Source organism: Hyperolius riggenbachi, chromosome 2 (assembly GCF_040937935.1).
Source record: "Hyperolius riggenbachi isolate aHypRig1 chromosome 2, aHypRig1.pri, whole genome shotgun sequence".
In the NCBI taxonomy this organism is placed as follows: domain Eukaryota; kingdom Metazoa; phylum Chordata; class Amphibia; order Anura; family Hyperoliidae; genus Hyperolius; species Hyperolius riggenbachi.
Genome location: NC_090647.1, coordinates 66231116 through 66249980, shown reverse-complemented (window position 1 = coordinate 66249980; position 18865 = coordinate 66231116). Strand labels below are relative to the sequence as shown.

At 47.7% G+C, this 18865-nt stretch overlaps 2 protein-coding genes across 5 annotated transcripts in view; one reads left to right on the top strand and one right to left on the bottom strand.

Annotated features, from left to right (window-relative positions):
- Positions 1-1062, bottom strand: part of ALKBH8 (alkB homolog 8, tRNA methyltransferase) — a 45203-nt gene extending 44141 nt beyond the window's left edge. For both annotated transcript variants that reach the window (XM_068266863.1, XM_068266864.1), the window contains exon 1: positions 969-1062. In XM_068266863.1, the coding sequence (XP_068122964.1) occupies positions 969-992 (24 nt within the window). In that variant the 5' untranslated portion in view covers positions 993-1062. The remainder of the gene's footprint in view (positions 1-968) is intronic.
- Positions 1063-1133: 71 nt separating this feature from the next.
- The window catches only part of TMEM123 (transmembrane protein 123), a 231496-nt gene continuing 213764 nt past the window's right edge, over positions 1134-18865 (top strand). For all 3 annotated transcript variants that reach the window (XM_068266861.1, XM_068266860.1, XM_068266862.1), the window contains exon 1: positions 1134-1287. In XM_068266861.1, the coding sequence (XP_068122962.1) occupies positions 1197-1287 (91 nt within the window). In that variant the 5' untranslated portion in view covers positions 1134-1196. The remainder of the gene's footprint in view (positions 1288-18865) is intronic.

Below are 18865 nucleotides of genomic sequence, written 5' to 3'. Positions count from 1 at the left end.
GGAAGAATTAGGGACCAGTGACAGAAGAGGAGCATGGTACAGGAAGCAGTAGGGACCAGTGGCAGAAGAGGAGCATGGTACAGGAAGCAGTAGGGACCACTCACAGAAGAGCAGCATGGTACAGAAAGCAGTAGGGACCAGTGACAGAAGAGGAGCATGGTACTGGAAGAATTAGGGACCAGTGACAGAAGAGGAGCATGGTACAGGAAGCAGTAGGGACCAGTGACAGAAGAGCAGCATGGTACAGGAAGCAGTAGGGATCAGTGACAAAAGAGGAGCATGATACAGAAAGCAGTAGGGACCAGTCACAGAAGAACAGCATGGTACAGGAAGCAGTAGGGATCAGTGACAGAAGAGCAGCATGGTACAGGAAGCAGTAGGGACCAGTGACAGAAGAGCAGCATGGTACTGGAAGCAGTAGGGACCAGTGACAGAAGAGCAGCATGGTACTGGAAGCAGTAGGGACCACTCACAGAAAAGCAGCATGGTACAGAAAGCAGTAGGGACCAGTGACAGAAGAGGAGCATGGTACTGGAAGAATTAGGGACCAGTGACAGAAGAGGAGCATGGTACAGGAAGCAGTAGGGACCAGTGGCAGAAGAGGAGCATGGTACAGGAAGCAGTAGGGACCAGTCACAGAAGAACAGCATGGTACATGAAGCAGTAGGGATCAGTGACAGAAGAGGAGCATGGTACAGGAAGCAGTAGGGACCAGTGATAGAAGAGCAGCATGGTACTGGAAGCAGTAATGAGCAGTGGCAGAAGAGCAGCATGGTACAGGAAGCAGTAATGAGCAGTGACAGAGGAGCAGGTACAGGAAGCAAAAGGAATCAGAGATAAAGATGCAACAAGGGACAGGAAGAATCAGTGACCGCAGAGCATCATGGGACAGGACGCAGCAGGCATCAGTGACAGAGAGCAGCGTGGCACAGGAGTTAGCGTGACAGAAGAAAGATGTATTTATTTACCTTTACAACATGTGGTTCCGCCATATTGAACTTCTGGCCACGTGACAGCGCCAGTCAGATGATCGCAGCAGCGCAGAGGATTGGTGGAGGAGCGGGGCTTGTTGTCATGTGACTAGTGAGAGTGGGGCGGGGGAGCGAGCTGCGCGTTCCTGAGGGTAGTGGGCGGGGCTGGCAGGCTGTGTGTTCGCGTTTCCTGGTCGGAGCGAGAGCCAGAGTGTTGCCAGGAAGATGCTGCTGGCTGCGGGGCTCCGGGGATGGCGACTGTCTGCACTGCTGCTGCTGGCGACCCTCTGCACCTCTCTGGCGGGGGACAGCACACGTGAGTGGGGGATCAGTGACGGGGGGTGAGGGAGCCCTGGTGACGTGTGGGGGCACTAGTCACAGGGGAGGCATTACTGACATGTGGGAAGCACTAATGACGGGGGGAGCCACAGGGGGGGCACTAGTGACATGTGGGGGGAAGGGGAGTATTAGACACAAGGGGGCATTACTGACATGTGGGAAGCACTAATGACGGGGAGCCACAGGGGGGCACTAGTGACATGTGGGGGGGGGGGGGGAGGGAGGTATTAGTCACAGGGGAGGCATTATTGACATGTGGGAAGCACTAATGATAGGGGCAGCCACAGGGAGTCACTAGTGACATGGGGGAAGGGGGGGAAATTAGTCACAGGGGGGCATTACTGACATGTGGGAAGCACCAATGACGGGGAGCACTAGTGACATGTGGGTGGAATGGGGGGGTATTAGTCACAGGGGGGCATTACTGACATGTGGGAAGCACTAATGACGGGGAGCACTAGTGACATGTGGGTGGAATGGGGGGGTATTAGTCACAGGGGGGCATTACTGACATGTGGGAAGCACTAATGACGGGGAGCACTAGTGACATGTGGGTGGAATGGGGGGGAATTAGTCACAGGGGGACATTACTGACATGTGGAAAGCAATAATGACAGGGGGAGCCACAGGGGCACTAGTGACATGTGGAGGAAAGGGGGGGTATTAATCACAGGGGGGCATTACTGACATGTGGGAAGCACTAATGACGGGGAGCCACAGGGGGTCACTAGTGACATGTGGGGGAAAGGGGGGTATTAGTCACAGGGGGCATTACTGACATGTGGGAAGCACTAATGAAAGGGGCAGCCACAGGGGGCATTAGTAGTTGCATCTGGGTGGCACTGGTGACATCAGGGGCAGTAGTGACAAGGGCTGGGCAGGCACTGTGTAAATGCTTGCTTCGGTTTCACAGCAATAAAATCTAGGACAGAACTGATCCTTTGTTGCTAGGGACAGTCCCAGGATAATAGTCCTGTTCCTGGAAATGTTTACCTGTAGTTATTATTTTGTCACATGCAAATGATTTTTAAAATATATATTTGTATATTTTTTTTATTCTATAATACCGTTATTTTCCATATTGCTGCACAGGCTACAATATAAGCAATTGAGAGCGCAGTGATTGCAGTCATAGTTCAACCATAGTATAATCAGGTCATCCCACAAGTGAAGTACATGCACAGTTCTTATGATATCCAACAGTGCATGTTAATGTTCATTTTAATAAAATACAGTAGAGGCAAGAATCAGAAGGAGGCAGTCCCTACCCTTGTGAGGAGACCCTAAGGTGACATGGTGGCTACCTGAGGAGGCAGCGGCAATTACTGTGGTGCTAGTATGGTTGAGGTGAGCCAGCAAGAAAGCCAGTAAAGAACAGTTCTCCAATCACAGCAACGTCTACAACTTGAAGCATTCGAATTGGCCGAATTAGTGTGGGTATCTGCAGGGCTGTAAAGTCGAGGAGTCTGACTTGGGGCAATTTTGGGCACTCGGAGTTGGAGTCGTTGATTTCATAAACTGAGGAGTCGGATGATTTTTGTACCGACTCCACAGCCCTGGGTATCTGAAATGTAGCCGTTTGAAAAGGCGCTGTCCACCCAATCATGTTACCAGGAGTGCACTATGGCCTTTCTTGCTGGCTCACCTTAACCATACTAGCGCCATTACTGGTGCCATCACTCATAATTTTATGTTGAGCCAGCTAAAGCATGTTGGTGGCATACAGCAGCAGTAGGGCAGGAAAGGCTCCGAATATTGTGCCATAGGTGTCAAATACAGATATGGGCCTGAAGATCATGTGCTTGTCTGAAGAAATGTGTGGTTGTGCTTTCACAAGTCAAGGTTTAGAGCATGGTGGACAAGATGTGGAAGAGTGTTCCAAAGGAGGGGTGAAGTCTCCTGGATGCAAGATTGAGAGGAAGTGGTGGTGGGGGGGGGGGTTCTGTGGATGCAGGGGTCGAGTCCTGCGTGAACGCGGGTGAACGGCGTCCACCACTTTTTCTTCAAAGTGAACGCCGTTCACCCTGGCTTGTGTGGAGGGGGGCAGAGCAGGGAAGGCGAGCTATAGGGACAGTGGGGATGGGCGGACATCTCCTCCCCCATCCCTCACCTTTGTGCTCCCCTTCCTGCCTCTCCCCTCCAGCGTTTTTAAGTGTCGGGCTGGCGGCGAAAGTGGGCGGAGACTTCCTGCGTTCCAGTCGCATGGGACGCTCCGCTCTGTGTGCGGCTAGTCTGGTCTTCTAGTCGCACACAGAGCGGAGCGTCCCATGCGACTGGAACGAGGTAAGTCTCCGCCCACTTTCGCCGCCGGGCTGACACTTAAAAACGCCGGAGGGGAGAGGCAGGAAGGGGAGCACAAAGGTGAGGGATGGGGGGGGAGATGTCCGCCCATCCCCGCTGTCCCTATAGCTCGCCTTCCCTGCTCTGCTCCCTCCGGGTGGGGGGCTGGGGGCACACCTGGCTACCTGGGCATATATACACCTGCCTACATATACTGGGGACATATACACCTGCCTACATATACTGGGGACATATACACCTGCCTACATATACTGGGGACATATACACCTGCCTACATATACTGGGGACATATACACCTGCCTACATATACTGGGGACATATACACCTGTCTACATATACTGGGGACATATACACCTGCCTACATATACTGGGGACATATACCCCTGCCTACATATACTGGGGACATATACCCCTGCCTACATATACTGGGGACATATACCCCTGCCTACATATACTGGGGACATATACCCCTGCCTACATATACTGGGGACATATACCCCTGCCTACATATACTGGGGACATATACCCCTGCCTACATATACTGGGCACATATATACTGGGGACATATACCCCTGCCTACATATACTGGGGACATATACCCCTGCCTACATATACTGGGCATATATACCCCTGCCTACATATACTGGGGACATATACACCTGCCTACATATACTGGGCATATATACCCCTGCCTACATATACTGGGGACATATACACCTGCCTACATATACTGGGGACATATACCCCTGCCTACGTATACTGGGGACATATACCCCTGCCTACGTATACTGGGGACATATACCCCTGCCTACGTATACTGGGGACATATACCCCTGCCTACGTATACTGGGGACATATACCCCTGCCTACGTATACTGGGACATATACCCCTGCCTACGTATACTGGGGACATATACCCCTGCCTACGTATACTGGGGACATATACCCCTGCCTACGTATACTGGGGACATATACCCCTGCCTACGTATACTGGGGACATATACCCCTGCCTACGTATACTGGGGACATATACCCCTGCCTACGTGTACTGGGGACATATACCCCTGCCTACGTGTACTGGGGACATATACCCCTGCCTACGTGTACTGGGGACATATACCCCTGCCTACGTATACTGGGGACATATCCCACTGGCTACGTATACTGGGCACATATACCCCTGGCTACATATACTGGGCATATATACCCCTGGTGACATATACTGGGCATATATACCCCTGGCTATATATACTGGACACATATACCCCTGACTACATATACTGGGGACATATCCCACTGGCTACGTATACTGGGCACATATACCCCTGGCTACATATACTAGGCAACTATACCTCTGGCTACATATACTGGGGACTACTATACTCATGGCTACTTATACTGGGGACACCTATAGACCTGGCTACCTATGCTGGGGGTACCTATTTTGGGGGAACTGCTGTCAGATTATCTGCATTTTTGTGGCATCGCTGTTATGTATTTTGGGGAACAGCTGCCAGATTATATGTATGTTAGGGGAACGGCTGCTGCCAGATTACGTGTATTTTGGGGAACTGCTGCCATATTGTGTATGTTTGGGGGACCACTACTGCCAGATTATGTATTTTGGATGTTACGTGTATTTTGGGTTATCCGCTGCCAGGTTTCGCGTATTTTGGGGAACTGCTTCCAAATTATGTGTATGTTGGTGGAACTGCTGCTGCCACATTGTCTATTTTGGGGGAACCACTTCCATATTATCTGTATTTTGGAGGAACTTCTACCAGATTATGTGTCTTTTTGGTGAAATGCTGTCAGATTACATAAATTTTTGGGGGATACACTACGGCAGAGCTTAAACTTCCTTGGCAGACCTTTTACATCACTGCTAAGGTCATGTATATTTGGCCCCACCCATGACCACGCCCACGGAGTGCTTGACCACGCCCATTTTTTTGGCGCGCCGAGGTTCTCCAGGTGAGTCCACTCACTTATTTTCCCAGGACTAGACCCCTGTGCGGATGGTATGTGGAATTTAATGGAAAATGAATGGAGGGGACAATTTTACATGCTCAGTTTTGTGAGCCAAAAATAACTGCTGCAGGATTTTTTTTACAAATTCAGAATTGTATCAGTACTGCCTAAAATGTAATCTGATATGCAGATAAATGTTTAACAGGAACTTTGCAGGTACTGAACTGGAAATGTCCATAGGCTATTTAGATTAGGCAGCAAATTGGAGTTTGGGTACTCTGCTTTTTTTTTATTTTTTTTTCGAATACTTTTAATGTTTTCTTTTCAGGACTTTTTAAAGGGGAATTCCACTGTTACTCGGTGCTTTCATTTCAGCTCTGACTATTAGAACCATTAATGGCAAACCCTATTTCCTCTTTATTACTTTGTTCTTAGAGACTTTGAGAACTAAACCGCACTTGGAAATACCAGTGTTAGCAGAAGAGACAGTCCGTGCCAAAGTTTTCTGTCAGTCAGTTCATAACGCTGTTTCTGAAAATGAGCAAGAGAAGCAATGTGAGAAGGGCCCAATCGTGCTATGTGCTTGTGTTTTACATATGTCCTCTGTCTACAACCACTTTTGTTATCGCTCACACTTTGCATAGAGGAACGTGCATAGCTGTGTATGGATATTACACAATGTCACATGCACAGTATGAGCGGGCACGTTTTTAAGGGCTGGGACCCCCTAGGAGTGCTTTAGCTGTGCTTGCTGTTTGCCAGCGATCGGCAAGGTGCTACTCCAGTGGATCTCACTGGGGCTGGTCCCACTAGCAGTGTTTTGGGAGCGATTGCATCAGTGGCTACAGTAGCCGAATCGTGATCACTCTGGGAATAGCGGTAGGCCTCATTCCCACTGTAGCATATTATTATCTATTTCAGCAGCTTTATCAATCACTGGCAATCGCTAGCGTTTTGAAAAGCACTACTGCAACGTAATCTGTATGGCTGCATTCACACTTAGGGCCCTTTTCCACTGTTTTTGACCTATTTTGATGTGCGTTTTTTATGCGTTTGCATTTCCATTTGCGTTTTTCTGATTGTGAAGTGTTGTCTTGATTTTTGAAAATAGATACTAGTGGTTAAATAAAATGATCAGAGTAGAGACAAATCATTGAAGCGGCTCCCTTTTCTACTTTGTTGTTTTTTTTTGTAAACTACTTAAATTATATTGCTTATTTAAATTAGAAAGGGTTTAATGCAATCATTGTTTTTTCTTTGATAGGTCCTTAAAGGGAACCAGAGCTAATGGAAAGAAAAGCTGTTATTCATACCTGGGGCTTCCTCCAGCCCCATACACGCTGATCGATCCCACGCCGCCATCCACCGCTGCCCGCATCTAGGTGAACCGGCTCCCGTCAGTGACGTCATCGGAGCCGCGCTACGCAGGAGAAGTGCGCCTCTACGTATCTCTCCATACACTGCTGCAGAGATACGCAAAGAGCGCACCTCTGCTACGCTAGACCGGCTCCGACTGGCGGCAGAGCGGGGTCCCGGTTTGCCTAGATGCGGGCAGCGGTGGATGGCGGCATGGGAGCTATCCGTGCGTATGGGGCTGGAGGAAGCCCCAGGTATGTATAACAGCTTTTCCTTCCATTAGCTCTGGTTCTCTTTAATCCCGCCTCCCCTGTTTCTACGTGTGTGTGTGTGTGTGTGTGTGTGTGTGTGTGTATAGAGAGAGTGATTGCACAGTGTTTCTTTGTGGGTTTAACCACTTGCCCACCACTGGTGCGTATATCTACGCTCCTTTTTTACACCCTTGGCCCACCAGGAGCGTAGATATACGCTCCTCCCACTGCTACCGCCGCTGTGCGTGCGCGCCGCCGGCCGCTTGCCCAGAGATCAATGAACGGGAAAAAACGTTCCCGTTCGTTGATCTCAGCCCCCCCAGCAATGATATAAGAAGCAGCGCGATCATTGTGAAAAAAAATCCGTTTCCCAGCCTCATTGAACGTCCTGTAAGCGTACTTCAGACGCTTACAGGATGCATTCACAAAACGTTACTGTGGCCATCTTGTGGCCAAATAGTAAAACTACATCCAAAACATTTTTCATATACAAATACATACTTTTACACTATAAATTAACTCATTACCTCCCACACTCCCCAATTTTTTTTTTTTTATGAAAAGAAAAAAAATTATAATTAAAAAAAAACATAAATAGTTACCTTAGGGACTGAACTCTTTAAATATTTATGTCAAGAGGGTATAACACTGTTACTTTATAAAATATGGGCTTGTAATTAGGGATTGACGCAAAACTGAAAAAATGCACCTTTATTTCCAAATAAAATATTGGAGCCAAACATTGTGATAGGGACTTAATTTAAACGGTGTAATAACCGGGACAAATGGGCAAATTTCATGGATTTTAATTACAGTAGCATGCATTATTTAAAACTATAATGGCCGAAAACTGAAAAATAATAATTTTTTTCCCCACATTTTTCCTATTTTCCCATTAACCTCCTTAGCGGTAACCCCGTGTGTGACACGGGGTAAGCCGCCGAAGGGTGCCGCTTAGGCCCTGCTGGGCCGATTTACATAATTTTTTTTTTTTGCTGGACGCAGCTAGCACCCCGATCGCCGCCGCCGCACGCCCGATCGCCGCTATCCGGTGCGGCGCGCGGCCCCCCCCCCCCCCCCAGACCCCGAGCGCTGCCTGGCCAATCAGTGCCAGGCAGCGCCGAGGGGTGGATCGGGTCTCCCAATGACGTCCCGACGTCGCTGACGTCATCCCGCCCCGTCGCCATGGCGACGGGGGAAGCCCTCCAGGAAATCCCGTTCTTTGAACGGGATTTCCTGATCGGTGATCGCCGAAGGCAGCTGCTATCATGTAGCGAGCCCTCGGCTCGCTACATGATTAAAAAAAATTTTTTAAAAAAAAACTGCTGCGCTTCCCCCTGGCGGTATTTTTCATACCGCCAAGGGAGTTAAAACACATTTAGAATAAAATAATTCTTGGCATAATGTCCCACCTAAAAGAAAGCCTATTTGGTGGCGGAAAAAACAAGATATAGTTCATTTCATTGCGATAAGTAATAATAAAGCTATAGACGAATTAATGGAAGGAGCGCTAAAAGTTGCTCTGGTGCTCAAGGGGTAAAACTCCTCAGTGGTTAAGGAATTTTTCAAACGCTTGGCGGATCAGTCAAAACCAGTCTTATCAGTCTGATGACAGCCTGTACTCATGTGCAACTGTCATTAGAACGACCGGGGCGGGTCTGACGACCCGTAGTTTGAAAAAGTCTGGCGTGTATACATGCCTTAACCTTCTGGGCGATACAATTACATCGCCCAGGAGGGGGCGCAGCACTTTTTAAATTTTTTTTTTTTAAATCATGTAGCTAGTCTAGCACTAGCAACATGATAGCCGCTGTGCAGCGGCATCCCCCCACCCCCTCCGATCGCCTCCGGCGATCAGCGCAAGCAGGAGATTCCGTTCAGAACGGGATCTCCTGCTTGGCTTCCCTGTCGCCATGGCGATGCTCGCGATGACGTCATCGACGTCGTGACGTCAGAGGGAGTCCCGATCCACCCCTCAGCGCTGCCTGGAACTGATTGGCCAGGCTGCGCAAGGGGTCTGGGGGGGGGGGGGGGGGGCTGCGCGGCGGCGATCGGAAGTTACACGCAGCTAGCAAAGTGCTTTATTTACAGAAGAGCAATTTTTTTTTTTTTTTTTTTTTTTTGAAAAAAAATCAAAACGCAACTGCATTTCTATGCGTTTTTCATGCGTTCCTATAATTAACATTGAAACGCAAAGCACATCATAATCGCACAGACAGGCGTTTGTTTTTTTCTTTTTTTTTTTTAATTCTTAACGCAGCAGTGGAAAAGGCCACCCAAAGATTCTTATTTTAAACAGGCTGCACTTAATAATCAGCAAATGCATGCTTTTTTGGAAAAAAACACAGCTAGTGGAAAAGGGGCCTAAGCGATCGCCAGCGATTTGCTGCCATCACAAAATCGCTGCATGGAGCATTTTTTTTTTTTGGGAGTGATTGTTTCAATATTATAGAATTGCAAAACGCAATTGCTCCAAGATAACTTTCCTGTACAGTGAAAAATTGCTGGAAAATCGCTTTGCAAAACACTAGTGATTTTGCTAGCATTTTGTGTTTTACAGTATAAAGGAGGCCGAAAATCGTGGCACCTCCACAATTTACTAAATCACAGGGGCTTTGTGTTTGCAGTTATGCGCCCATAGTAGGTCCCACTCCTAAGGATTATCTGCACTGTTACATTTTTTAAGACTCCTCCCTCTCCTGTAGTGTGATAGGTGTTTTTGTTTTGTTTTTTTAATCAACTCTAACACATATTAAAAATGTCAGCATATACTAGCCCTTATAACAGCCTCTCTTTTAAATGCCTCCATAGTTTCATCCATGCCACTAGGCCTGTCTGTACTACAAATAACATTCATTTCATGTGTCCTGGCCATGTAGAATGAGATCTCTACTTGAAAGTTTTAGCTTGACCTTTCAGGCTCTGCAGGCTTTCTATTCCGTTTTATTTTGTTATGAAGTGTGTTTCCTGTCTTCCTGCTCAAGGCAGTAAAGAGCATCTTCCCCCTCCCGTTCAAAGCTGTGGGTTCAGCTGAAATGACCATAAACTCTCTAACATTCTACACTTTAACTCAAAGGAAACCACAAGAGGATGGAACTTGGAGATGAGCCAAGTTTCACTGCATGCAAAACCATCTCATTTTCCTACTGCTGCATGGTAACTAGAAGGCTGAGTGTTTATCTCTGTAGGCTTCGCTTTATTACAGCTTCCAGCGTCTAATCAGAGGATCTGTAGTGAAAATAACATAATGAATACAATTATTTTTTTTTACAATATTAATTTATGAATTATTTAGTCAGTTTTTGCCCATTGTAATTTCTTTTCTCATCCTTATTTACATTCTGAATTTATCACGGATGGCGACACGACAGGTGTTGTCTGTGCGTAGAACTCTCAGTAAAAAAACTTTCCACAAAGAGAGATGCTATATGCTTGACAGTTGGAAAGGGCCATTATTTCCCACAATGCAACAAGGTTCACAGACAGCAAACTGTCAGGACCTTCGTCATGACATCACACTGTGGTAGGGGTTTCACCACAATATCAGCCATACAGACTACCCTGATGATCTGTTTGATTCTGAAATTAATCGCAGGCGGTAACCTCTTTAGTCCTGTCAAGTGATCTCTGTGGAATGTTCATTTACTGGTCTCCCTGAATGCAATGGGAGGAAAGAATTCCACTTAGCTAATCAGCCTAGGCAAAATATTACTCGGAGGACAGGGCTACATTCAATATACAACATTATATAGATATAGGAAGTGTTTCTAATGCTGAAACCAGAAAAATTATAAGTGGCTATCCTGAGTAATTTCAAGGACACCCGAGGTGAAAATAAAAGAATGAAATAAAACAATTGCATCTATTCTCCATCTCCTAAAAATGACTGTTTAAGAAATTCCACAGTTTTATATTTAACTACTTTTTTAAGTTTTTACTGTTTTATTGTTTTTGCTCAATGACACATTCATTGAAGTATGCCAGAGCGAAAATCTATGAACTGTTAATCCTTTTTATCTCTTTCCTGCTCTCAAAAGCCATTTTTTGCTAGGAAAGTGTTTTATAGTTGGAATTTCTTATCAGTGAGGGTCACAGTGTAGTCTGACCCAGTCCAGACAGGAACTGCCACTTACATAACTGATGTTTAACTCTTTCAGGCAGAGAAAGAAAAAAGGGAACACAGCATTGTTATTTGTATGCTAGGCACTGTACATACACATGTCTATCTCATCATGTCACATGTCACCTCAGGTATCCTTTAACCCTCCTGGCGGTTGATTTTTTTTCTGCCAAATAGGCAGAAATCTGTTATTTTTATTTTTTATTTTTTTTTTTGTTTCATGTAAAGCTACCAGTGGTAGCTACATGAAACACCACTAGAGGGCACATGTGTCCCTCTAGTGCGATCGTCGCCGGCATCAATAGCAAACAGGGGACCGTGTATATAACGCGTTGCCCTGTTTGGCTTCTCCTGTCGCCATGGCGACGATCGGAATGACGTCATGGACGTCAGACACCTCCCATCCAGCCCTCCGATCCAGCCCATGGTCCGGGCAGGGCTCTGGCGGAGGCCCTCTTCCGCCGCTGCGTGTGGGCGATCGCCGCAGAGCGGCGGCGATTAAGCTGTGTGCGCGGCTAGCAAAGTGCTAGTTGCGCGCACAGCGAATCACCCCGCCAGGGCCTGAGATATCGTCCTACGCGGTATAGCCCGAGCTCAGCTCGGGCTTACCGCCCAGGAAGGTTAAAGCATTCTACCATATGTCACTACAAAGCTTCTCTCAGGCATTCTTTTGTGTTTAAAGCCTACTGCCAAACTTTGTTTACTGGCTCATCTAAAGCTGTGCCCACTCCTTGTTCTCTATTTGGGGGTGCACATGACTACTTCGTCTGGGTGGACAGCAAGATTAAGCTGCTCAGCCACTAGAGATCCCATACATCTAGTGATGTATGGGCACATTCGACCAAGAGGCAATTCTCTCTCTGATTAGAGAGAGATTTGTCATCTGCCCATACACTGCAGGCTGATTCCCGATCAATTTCGCACTGAAATTGGCCTTGTGCGCACCCGCCGCCCTGGCGCTTTCCCCTAATGTAAAATATGGGGGGTCCAGTGTAAAGTATACATTACCTGTCCGCGGCCTGAACTTGTCCCCTCTGGCTTCCGGGATTCCTCTGCATACACCCGCGCCCCCATGTAGTTTCCTAGTAAGGGCGCGTGTGTGATGTCACATGCACGCCCTTACTAGGAAACCACGTGGGGCGTGTGTGTATGGAGAGAGGAATGCACTTGGGGCCCGTTTCCACTTCTGCCGCACACATGAGCGAGACGCGCGGTGGCACTTCCAGGTGTGCGGGATTGCAGGCGAATCCCAGAAGCTGTGCCATGCACAGCTATGGGATTCGCAGCCTCCTGCGCGAAATCTGCGGGCAGTGTCGGCCGAATCGCTAGGGCAAGCGATTCGGGCAGCGGCGCCGTAGTTTCTTATGGCAGAGTTTCCCTGCGTGATTTGCCTGCGGGGAAACTGCAGATTCGGAGCGGTTTCCGCTCCAGTGTAAACGGGCCCTTAGAGCAATGGAGGGGCAAGCGCAGGCCGCGGACAGGTAATGTATATTTTGCACTGGACGCTGGGAGGACATTTTACATTAGGGGACAGAGTTGGGCGTTTCACCTCGTTCCCCGACCGTCCTAAACTGCACACTGTTCCCACCGCACACCTGATCAAGCAAGTTGGCCCAACATCTTGCAGCATGTGCGATCAAGAATGCCACCAATTTGGTCCTGAAATTGGTCGCATTGTCGGTCGGGCATGCACTTGGCGGCACAGATTTTCATCCAGTTCGATTAAAAAAATTGAATTGGATGGTCGATCAGCCGCTAAGTCGCCTGATTTATGACCACCTTTAGTCTCTGATTAACGATGTCCCAGCTCCTCCCCCTCTCACATCATTCCCAATTTGTATTTTGAGCTTGTTAGGCTGTGTGGTGCTCCACGTTTGATCTGCGTTCTAATATCAGACCATTTGTTTGCCATCTCTGCTGAGTCTGCCCGCAAGTGGCAGGCTGTTTCATTCAGCCCTTGGTGGTGTCTGTACAGAGGAAGCACGCATGCTATTGTTAAACCAGAACACGGAAGTCATTTGTCACAGGAAATAAAATCAGATAGGCGACTACTATCCAAACAATCTCCGTCTGCCACAGACCAAGCTGATCATATTGCTGTGCTAACTTAATTAGCTTTTTCATTTACTTTTAAACAATGCCAGTTGCCTGGCAGCCCTGCTGATCTTTCATGAATCACTAATGTCTGAAACGCACACCTCAGACAAGCATGGGACACATCCAGTTCTTCTGTCAGGGTACGTTTCCACTTGTGCGTTGCGTTTTTGCCACGAAAATCGCGGCAATGTATCCACTTGCGGTTGCGGTTTCGTTAGCATGCAGATTTTTATGCGGAATCGCTCGCGGTTTGCGCTATGCGATTTTACCATGTCAATGCCGGTAAGCATGGACATGGGTTTTTTAACGGAAACGCCGGGAAAACTGCAAGACTAATACGCTTGCGGTTTTCCCATTTAGTTACATTACCGGCGATTCACGTGTGGCGTGCGAATTCTGATGGTTCTGCCGTGCAGATTTTTTCCTGCACGACAAACCGCACAGAATTCCCAACAAGTGGTTTAATGGGTTATGCGAAGCTTCATGCAGAAAACGCATGCAGATTCGCTGTACTGGAAACGGACCCTCAAACATCTGATCTGCATGTTTGTGCAGGGTCCATGTCTAATGCTGGGAATTCTGCGCCCAATCGTTTTGCCCGCTTGATTCTCATCTTCCTCTCGTTTTTCTTATTTATTTTTCAATTCACATCAATGACAAATCGAGTGGAGAAACGATCGGACATGTTGGAAATTATCTATCTAACCATCTTATCAGCTCAGAATTGCCCCGTGTATTCCCAGCATAAGGGCCCATTCACACTTGACGATTAGCGAGTGTTTGCCGCTAATCACTGGCGATCACTATCACTTTTTTAAAGCGCTAGTGCAATGAAAAGTGTATGGCATACTCACTGCTGCAATCGTTGACGATTCACATTATCAGCAAGCACTGTGCATGCAGCGCTTTCTCGTGATTTATGATCGATTGCGATTACAATGTTCAGGAAACACAAATTGCGATAGCTCAAAAAGTACAGTGACAAATACGTGTATTGTGTAAAAATCGGCAGGCAGAACGCTAGCGCTAATCACAAGCATTTTGCGATTGTGTGAATGGGCCCCAAGGGCTCGTAGACATGCCCAAATGACGTTGCCCGTCGAGGATCAGGAAATGACCCCCTTTGGCAACATCACACGTGTCAGCTGTGTAGCTGATGATACGTTGTGTTGATATGGGGGGGGGGGGGGGGGAGAGGGTTGACGAGTGGCACGTGTGACGTCCTCAGGCAGAAGAACGGCGTGAACAATGGGATCGGCGTCGCTTGGTTTGAATGAATCCGTCCGGTGGATTGCTCGCAGGTTGGACGTCGGGTTCCGTACACACGCCTGATTGTCAACTGAGGCGGTCGTTATCGGCTGCCTCAGTGGACTTATAAGGGTTCTGTGGAGTCCTGCAATAAACAAACGGATACTTCCAAATACGTTTTTCCTAACAGAATAGGCCCCTTACGTGCTAAAACATAACTTTTTTATTAGTTACAGTTAAAACCAAAATGGTGGGCAGCAAACATAAACAGACACTTACCAGGGGCTTCTATCAGCCCCTTGTAGCTGTAATGTCGTTCTGCTCCAAATTACTCTGTTCCCCACCGTTGGTCCTGGTCTAATTACGCATGTCACGCGTCTGCGTGACCATGCGCGCTCCCGCTCGTGTCTCCGAGAGCTTACTGCGCAGACGCAGAACAAGAAAACCTCACGCACGCATTATTTGTCTTGTTAGATGAATAATTGCCCGGTGCTGGCAGTGGGGAACAAGTGATCGTAGGAGGATGGCGTGGGGCATAACAGCTACAGGGGGCTAATAGCCCCAGGTAAGTGTCTGTTTAAGTTTTTTGCAAGACTCCACAGAACCCCTTTAAATCAGGTTCATGGTACACTACATGCAATTTCCCATCAGAGAGATGGGTCAGATTGATTATTTCTGATCCCTTTTTTTTTTTTTTTTTTTTTTTTTTTTTTTGATCCATTTTCTTATCATTTCTATACAAAATCGATCAGAAAAACATTAGGAGATCAGATCGGACCTGTCAAAAATTGATTCGACCCGTCTGTCTGAAGGGAAATTGCATAGTGTGTACCAGGCGAAAGAGCAGTAGAGGCAAAAGATCAGCCAGACAGCCTGGACATTTTGCATTGTTCCAACTCTCCTTGTGCGGTCTGGTTTTTAGATGTGCTGCCATTCCTTACCTGTTGTCTAAAGAAAATGTGTAAAGCGTTTTTGGCCAGCTGCTCCCAGGTTCACGCTATGTTTGGTAGTCGCGGTGGAAGGGTGCAGTACAGAACACTCTGCATGAAAAATATTTCTGGAAGCTAACATCCTCTTAATGTTAATTTGGTGCATCTGTTTTGAATGCAAGTTGTGTATCCTGTATAATTAGGCTCTGCACACCTATGCTGTTACTTAGATGCAGCCTGTTTTAGGAAGTGCTGCCACCTCTCCCTGCTGTCTTAAAAAAAAATGTACGTTTACCTTATGGCTAGCTGCTCCCATTTGATATTTTATGTATATTTTTGTTTTCAGAGCTTGGGGCTCTAGCCTAGTGCATAGTTAGTAGCATCTGCTTTGAATACAAGGTGTGTATGTTGCCTCTAGGGGGCTCTGCACACCTCTGTTGGTGGTCACTCAGATGCGGCCTGGTTCTTAGATGCGCTTCCATTTCGCTCCGGTTACATTAGCAAAGCGTTTTTTAAAAGGGCTGGAAATTGTTGCGCCAAACAAAGCTCCCTAGTTAGTTACAGGCCTTATGCTGGGCATACCGGTAAGTTTTATATTATCAATCGAGCCGCTGATGGCTTGATTGATAATATTCAACCTGTCCGATACCCCGGCGGATCAATACTGCGCTCGATACCGGCGGGGAGAACAATGGGAGGAAACTAAGTGTTGTTTAGCAGCGGCGGGGACGAGCGGGAATTGATCCGCGCGGACGAGCGGTGACGCGCCGGCATATGCACAGCATAAACTCGCCGTGTATGCCCAGCATTAGAATGTAAACATTGAGTCATATGGGGGTCCGTTCTTGTATTTGCAGCAAAAATGACAGAATATTAAAAACTGTGGGAAACAGAAAAAAATGAAGCAGAATTACATTTCTTTATAAATAGTCTTCTCTGGGTGGCCTCGGTGGCCTGTTCATGTTTTGAAGTTCAGCCTATATAATAGTGTGCACATGATGTTGCATAACATTTCATCATGTGTTGTTGCTCAAGTCATTGCGTTCAAACAGCTGTATTCAGGCTTGCGTGCGGCGGGGTTCACGGCCTGGAGGACACAGCCATGCACCCCCCCCTGCTGCAGGACAGCCGATCATGTGGTTGGGAGGACTAGGCTTGATTTGTGAAATATATCTGTGGCTATTATTATTTTACTGTAGTATATATAGTTGTTGGGTTTTTTTGCATGGAGGGGGCTTGCACTGCCCATAGTCCTGTCGGCTCAGGTAGAGGAAAGTTGTTGTTGTTCTTTTGTTTTTCTGTTTGTTTTTCTTTCTCTTTTTTTTATAGGTTTGCTTTTAGTATGTTATATAATAGGTGAGAGTATTTGCTTTGCAAATCAGTTTAGAAGGTGTTGGCTGGCTACATTCTGTTATTTCTTTGCAAGGGTGTGAGTGTGTATATATGGATAGATGTGTGGGGTTGTGTATCTAGGTAAGGATACTTTCACACTGTGTTGCGTTGTAAAGTACACTGTTTTATGCACTGTAATGTGGTGCAATTGAGTTCACACCTCATTAGTTGCTATACAACGGATACACTTGTTGAAATGTAGAACATGCTGGGTGATGTAGAATCATGCATGTTCGCCTGCACTACCAAGGTAAGTATCTGAATTTCTCTCCTTTTTAAAGGAAACCTAAAGTAAAAAAAAAAAGTTACTCACCCGGGGCTTCTCCCGGCCCCCCTGTGCTGTCACGGAACAATCCTCCGGTCCCCCATAGTGTCTAATGGCCCATACTCACGGGCTGCAAAAGTGGCCTGTCGCCAGCACACGTGAGCGTGTGGGCGACAGGCCGGCGACAGCTTCTCGCCAGGTCCCTCCGCGTACACACGCGGAAGATGGACCAGCGGCGCGACGGAAGCTGTCGCCGACGTTCCTCCTCCCCCCGCCGGAAGCTCCATATACTCCAATGGAGGTTGCTGTCGCTAGTCCGCGTACTCACGCGGACTAGCGACAGTTGCGGCGGAGGTGCGGCGGCGACTGTCGCCATGCGATTGAAACTTTCAATCGCCTGGCGACATCAGCGACAAGCGACAGTTCGGGGTGCGCGCGCGTGCAACGCCGCATACTCACGGGTGACCTGTCGCCGCAACACGCGCGCCGCGTGTTGCGGCGACAATTGTAGCCCATGAGTATGGGCCATAAGTTTTGATTTCGGCAACAGAGCCAGTCGCCAGCCACTGCGCCTGTGCGCATCTTTGATCGTCGGGAGCGTCCTGGGCAGTACGAGATTTTCTCATACTGCTCATGCGCAGGACGCTCTTGGCGACAGGAGCATGATCGAGGACGCACACGGCCGGGGCGCGCAGGCTCAATGGTCGGCGACTGGTTCTGTCGCCGAAATCTAAACTTGGTCACCGCGGGGAACCAGAGGATAGTTCTGTGACGGCGAGGGTACAGGGCGGCTGCAGGGGGCCGGTAGAAGCCTCAGGTGAGTTAGACTGGGTTTTTGGGGGGGGGGAGGGTTGTGACTTTAGGTTTCCTTTAAGGTCCATACACACTGGCTACAACTGTTGCTGGAAACACATGGCGCTTGCATGTTGCGGTCCTCCATGTGTATGAGGCGCGCGCAAGGAACTGTTGCTAATCAGAGCTGTCGCCAGGCGATTGACTTGGCCAATCCCCGGCAACAGCTGTTGCAGGAACCGTTGCTAGTCTCAAGTCGGTGCGGTCGTGTGTATGCTAGTCTCTAGCAACTCTTGTGAGTCTGACAGTTCATTGAACCTGCGACAGAAGTTGCTGAGCAACAGTTTCCGCTATGTTGCAGACAGGATGTTGCCACGTGTATACAATCGTCGCTTGTATACAACTGTCGTTGCTGAAGACTTTCAACTGTTGCTTGTCTCCATGCAACTGCAGACATCCGTGCCTCGTGTGTATGTAGCTAGGTAATTACTCACCTGTGGCTGATGTTGCATGTCGAGGATTAGGACCTGATCCCTCGGGCCATGTCGCTGGGCCAACACTGTACAGATGTAAAATCACCTTTTTATTATGATGATGACCTCGTTCCTCTGTGGTTCACAGTGACATCACCAGATGAGTGCATTTGGGAAGAACAGTAGTAGCAGTAGAGTGTTGTACTGTTAGCCATCAGTAAAAGCAGACGTTTTGAATCAGGATGATACCATTTATTGGCTAACCGGATTGAAGCCTGATGAAGGCTATACAGCTGAAAGCTTGCTTACTCTTAAAGAAAACCTGAACTGAAAATTTAAAAGTCAAAATAAGCATACACA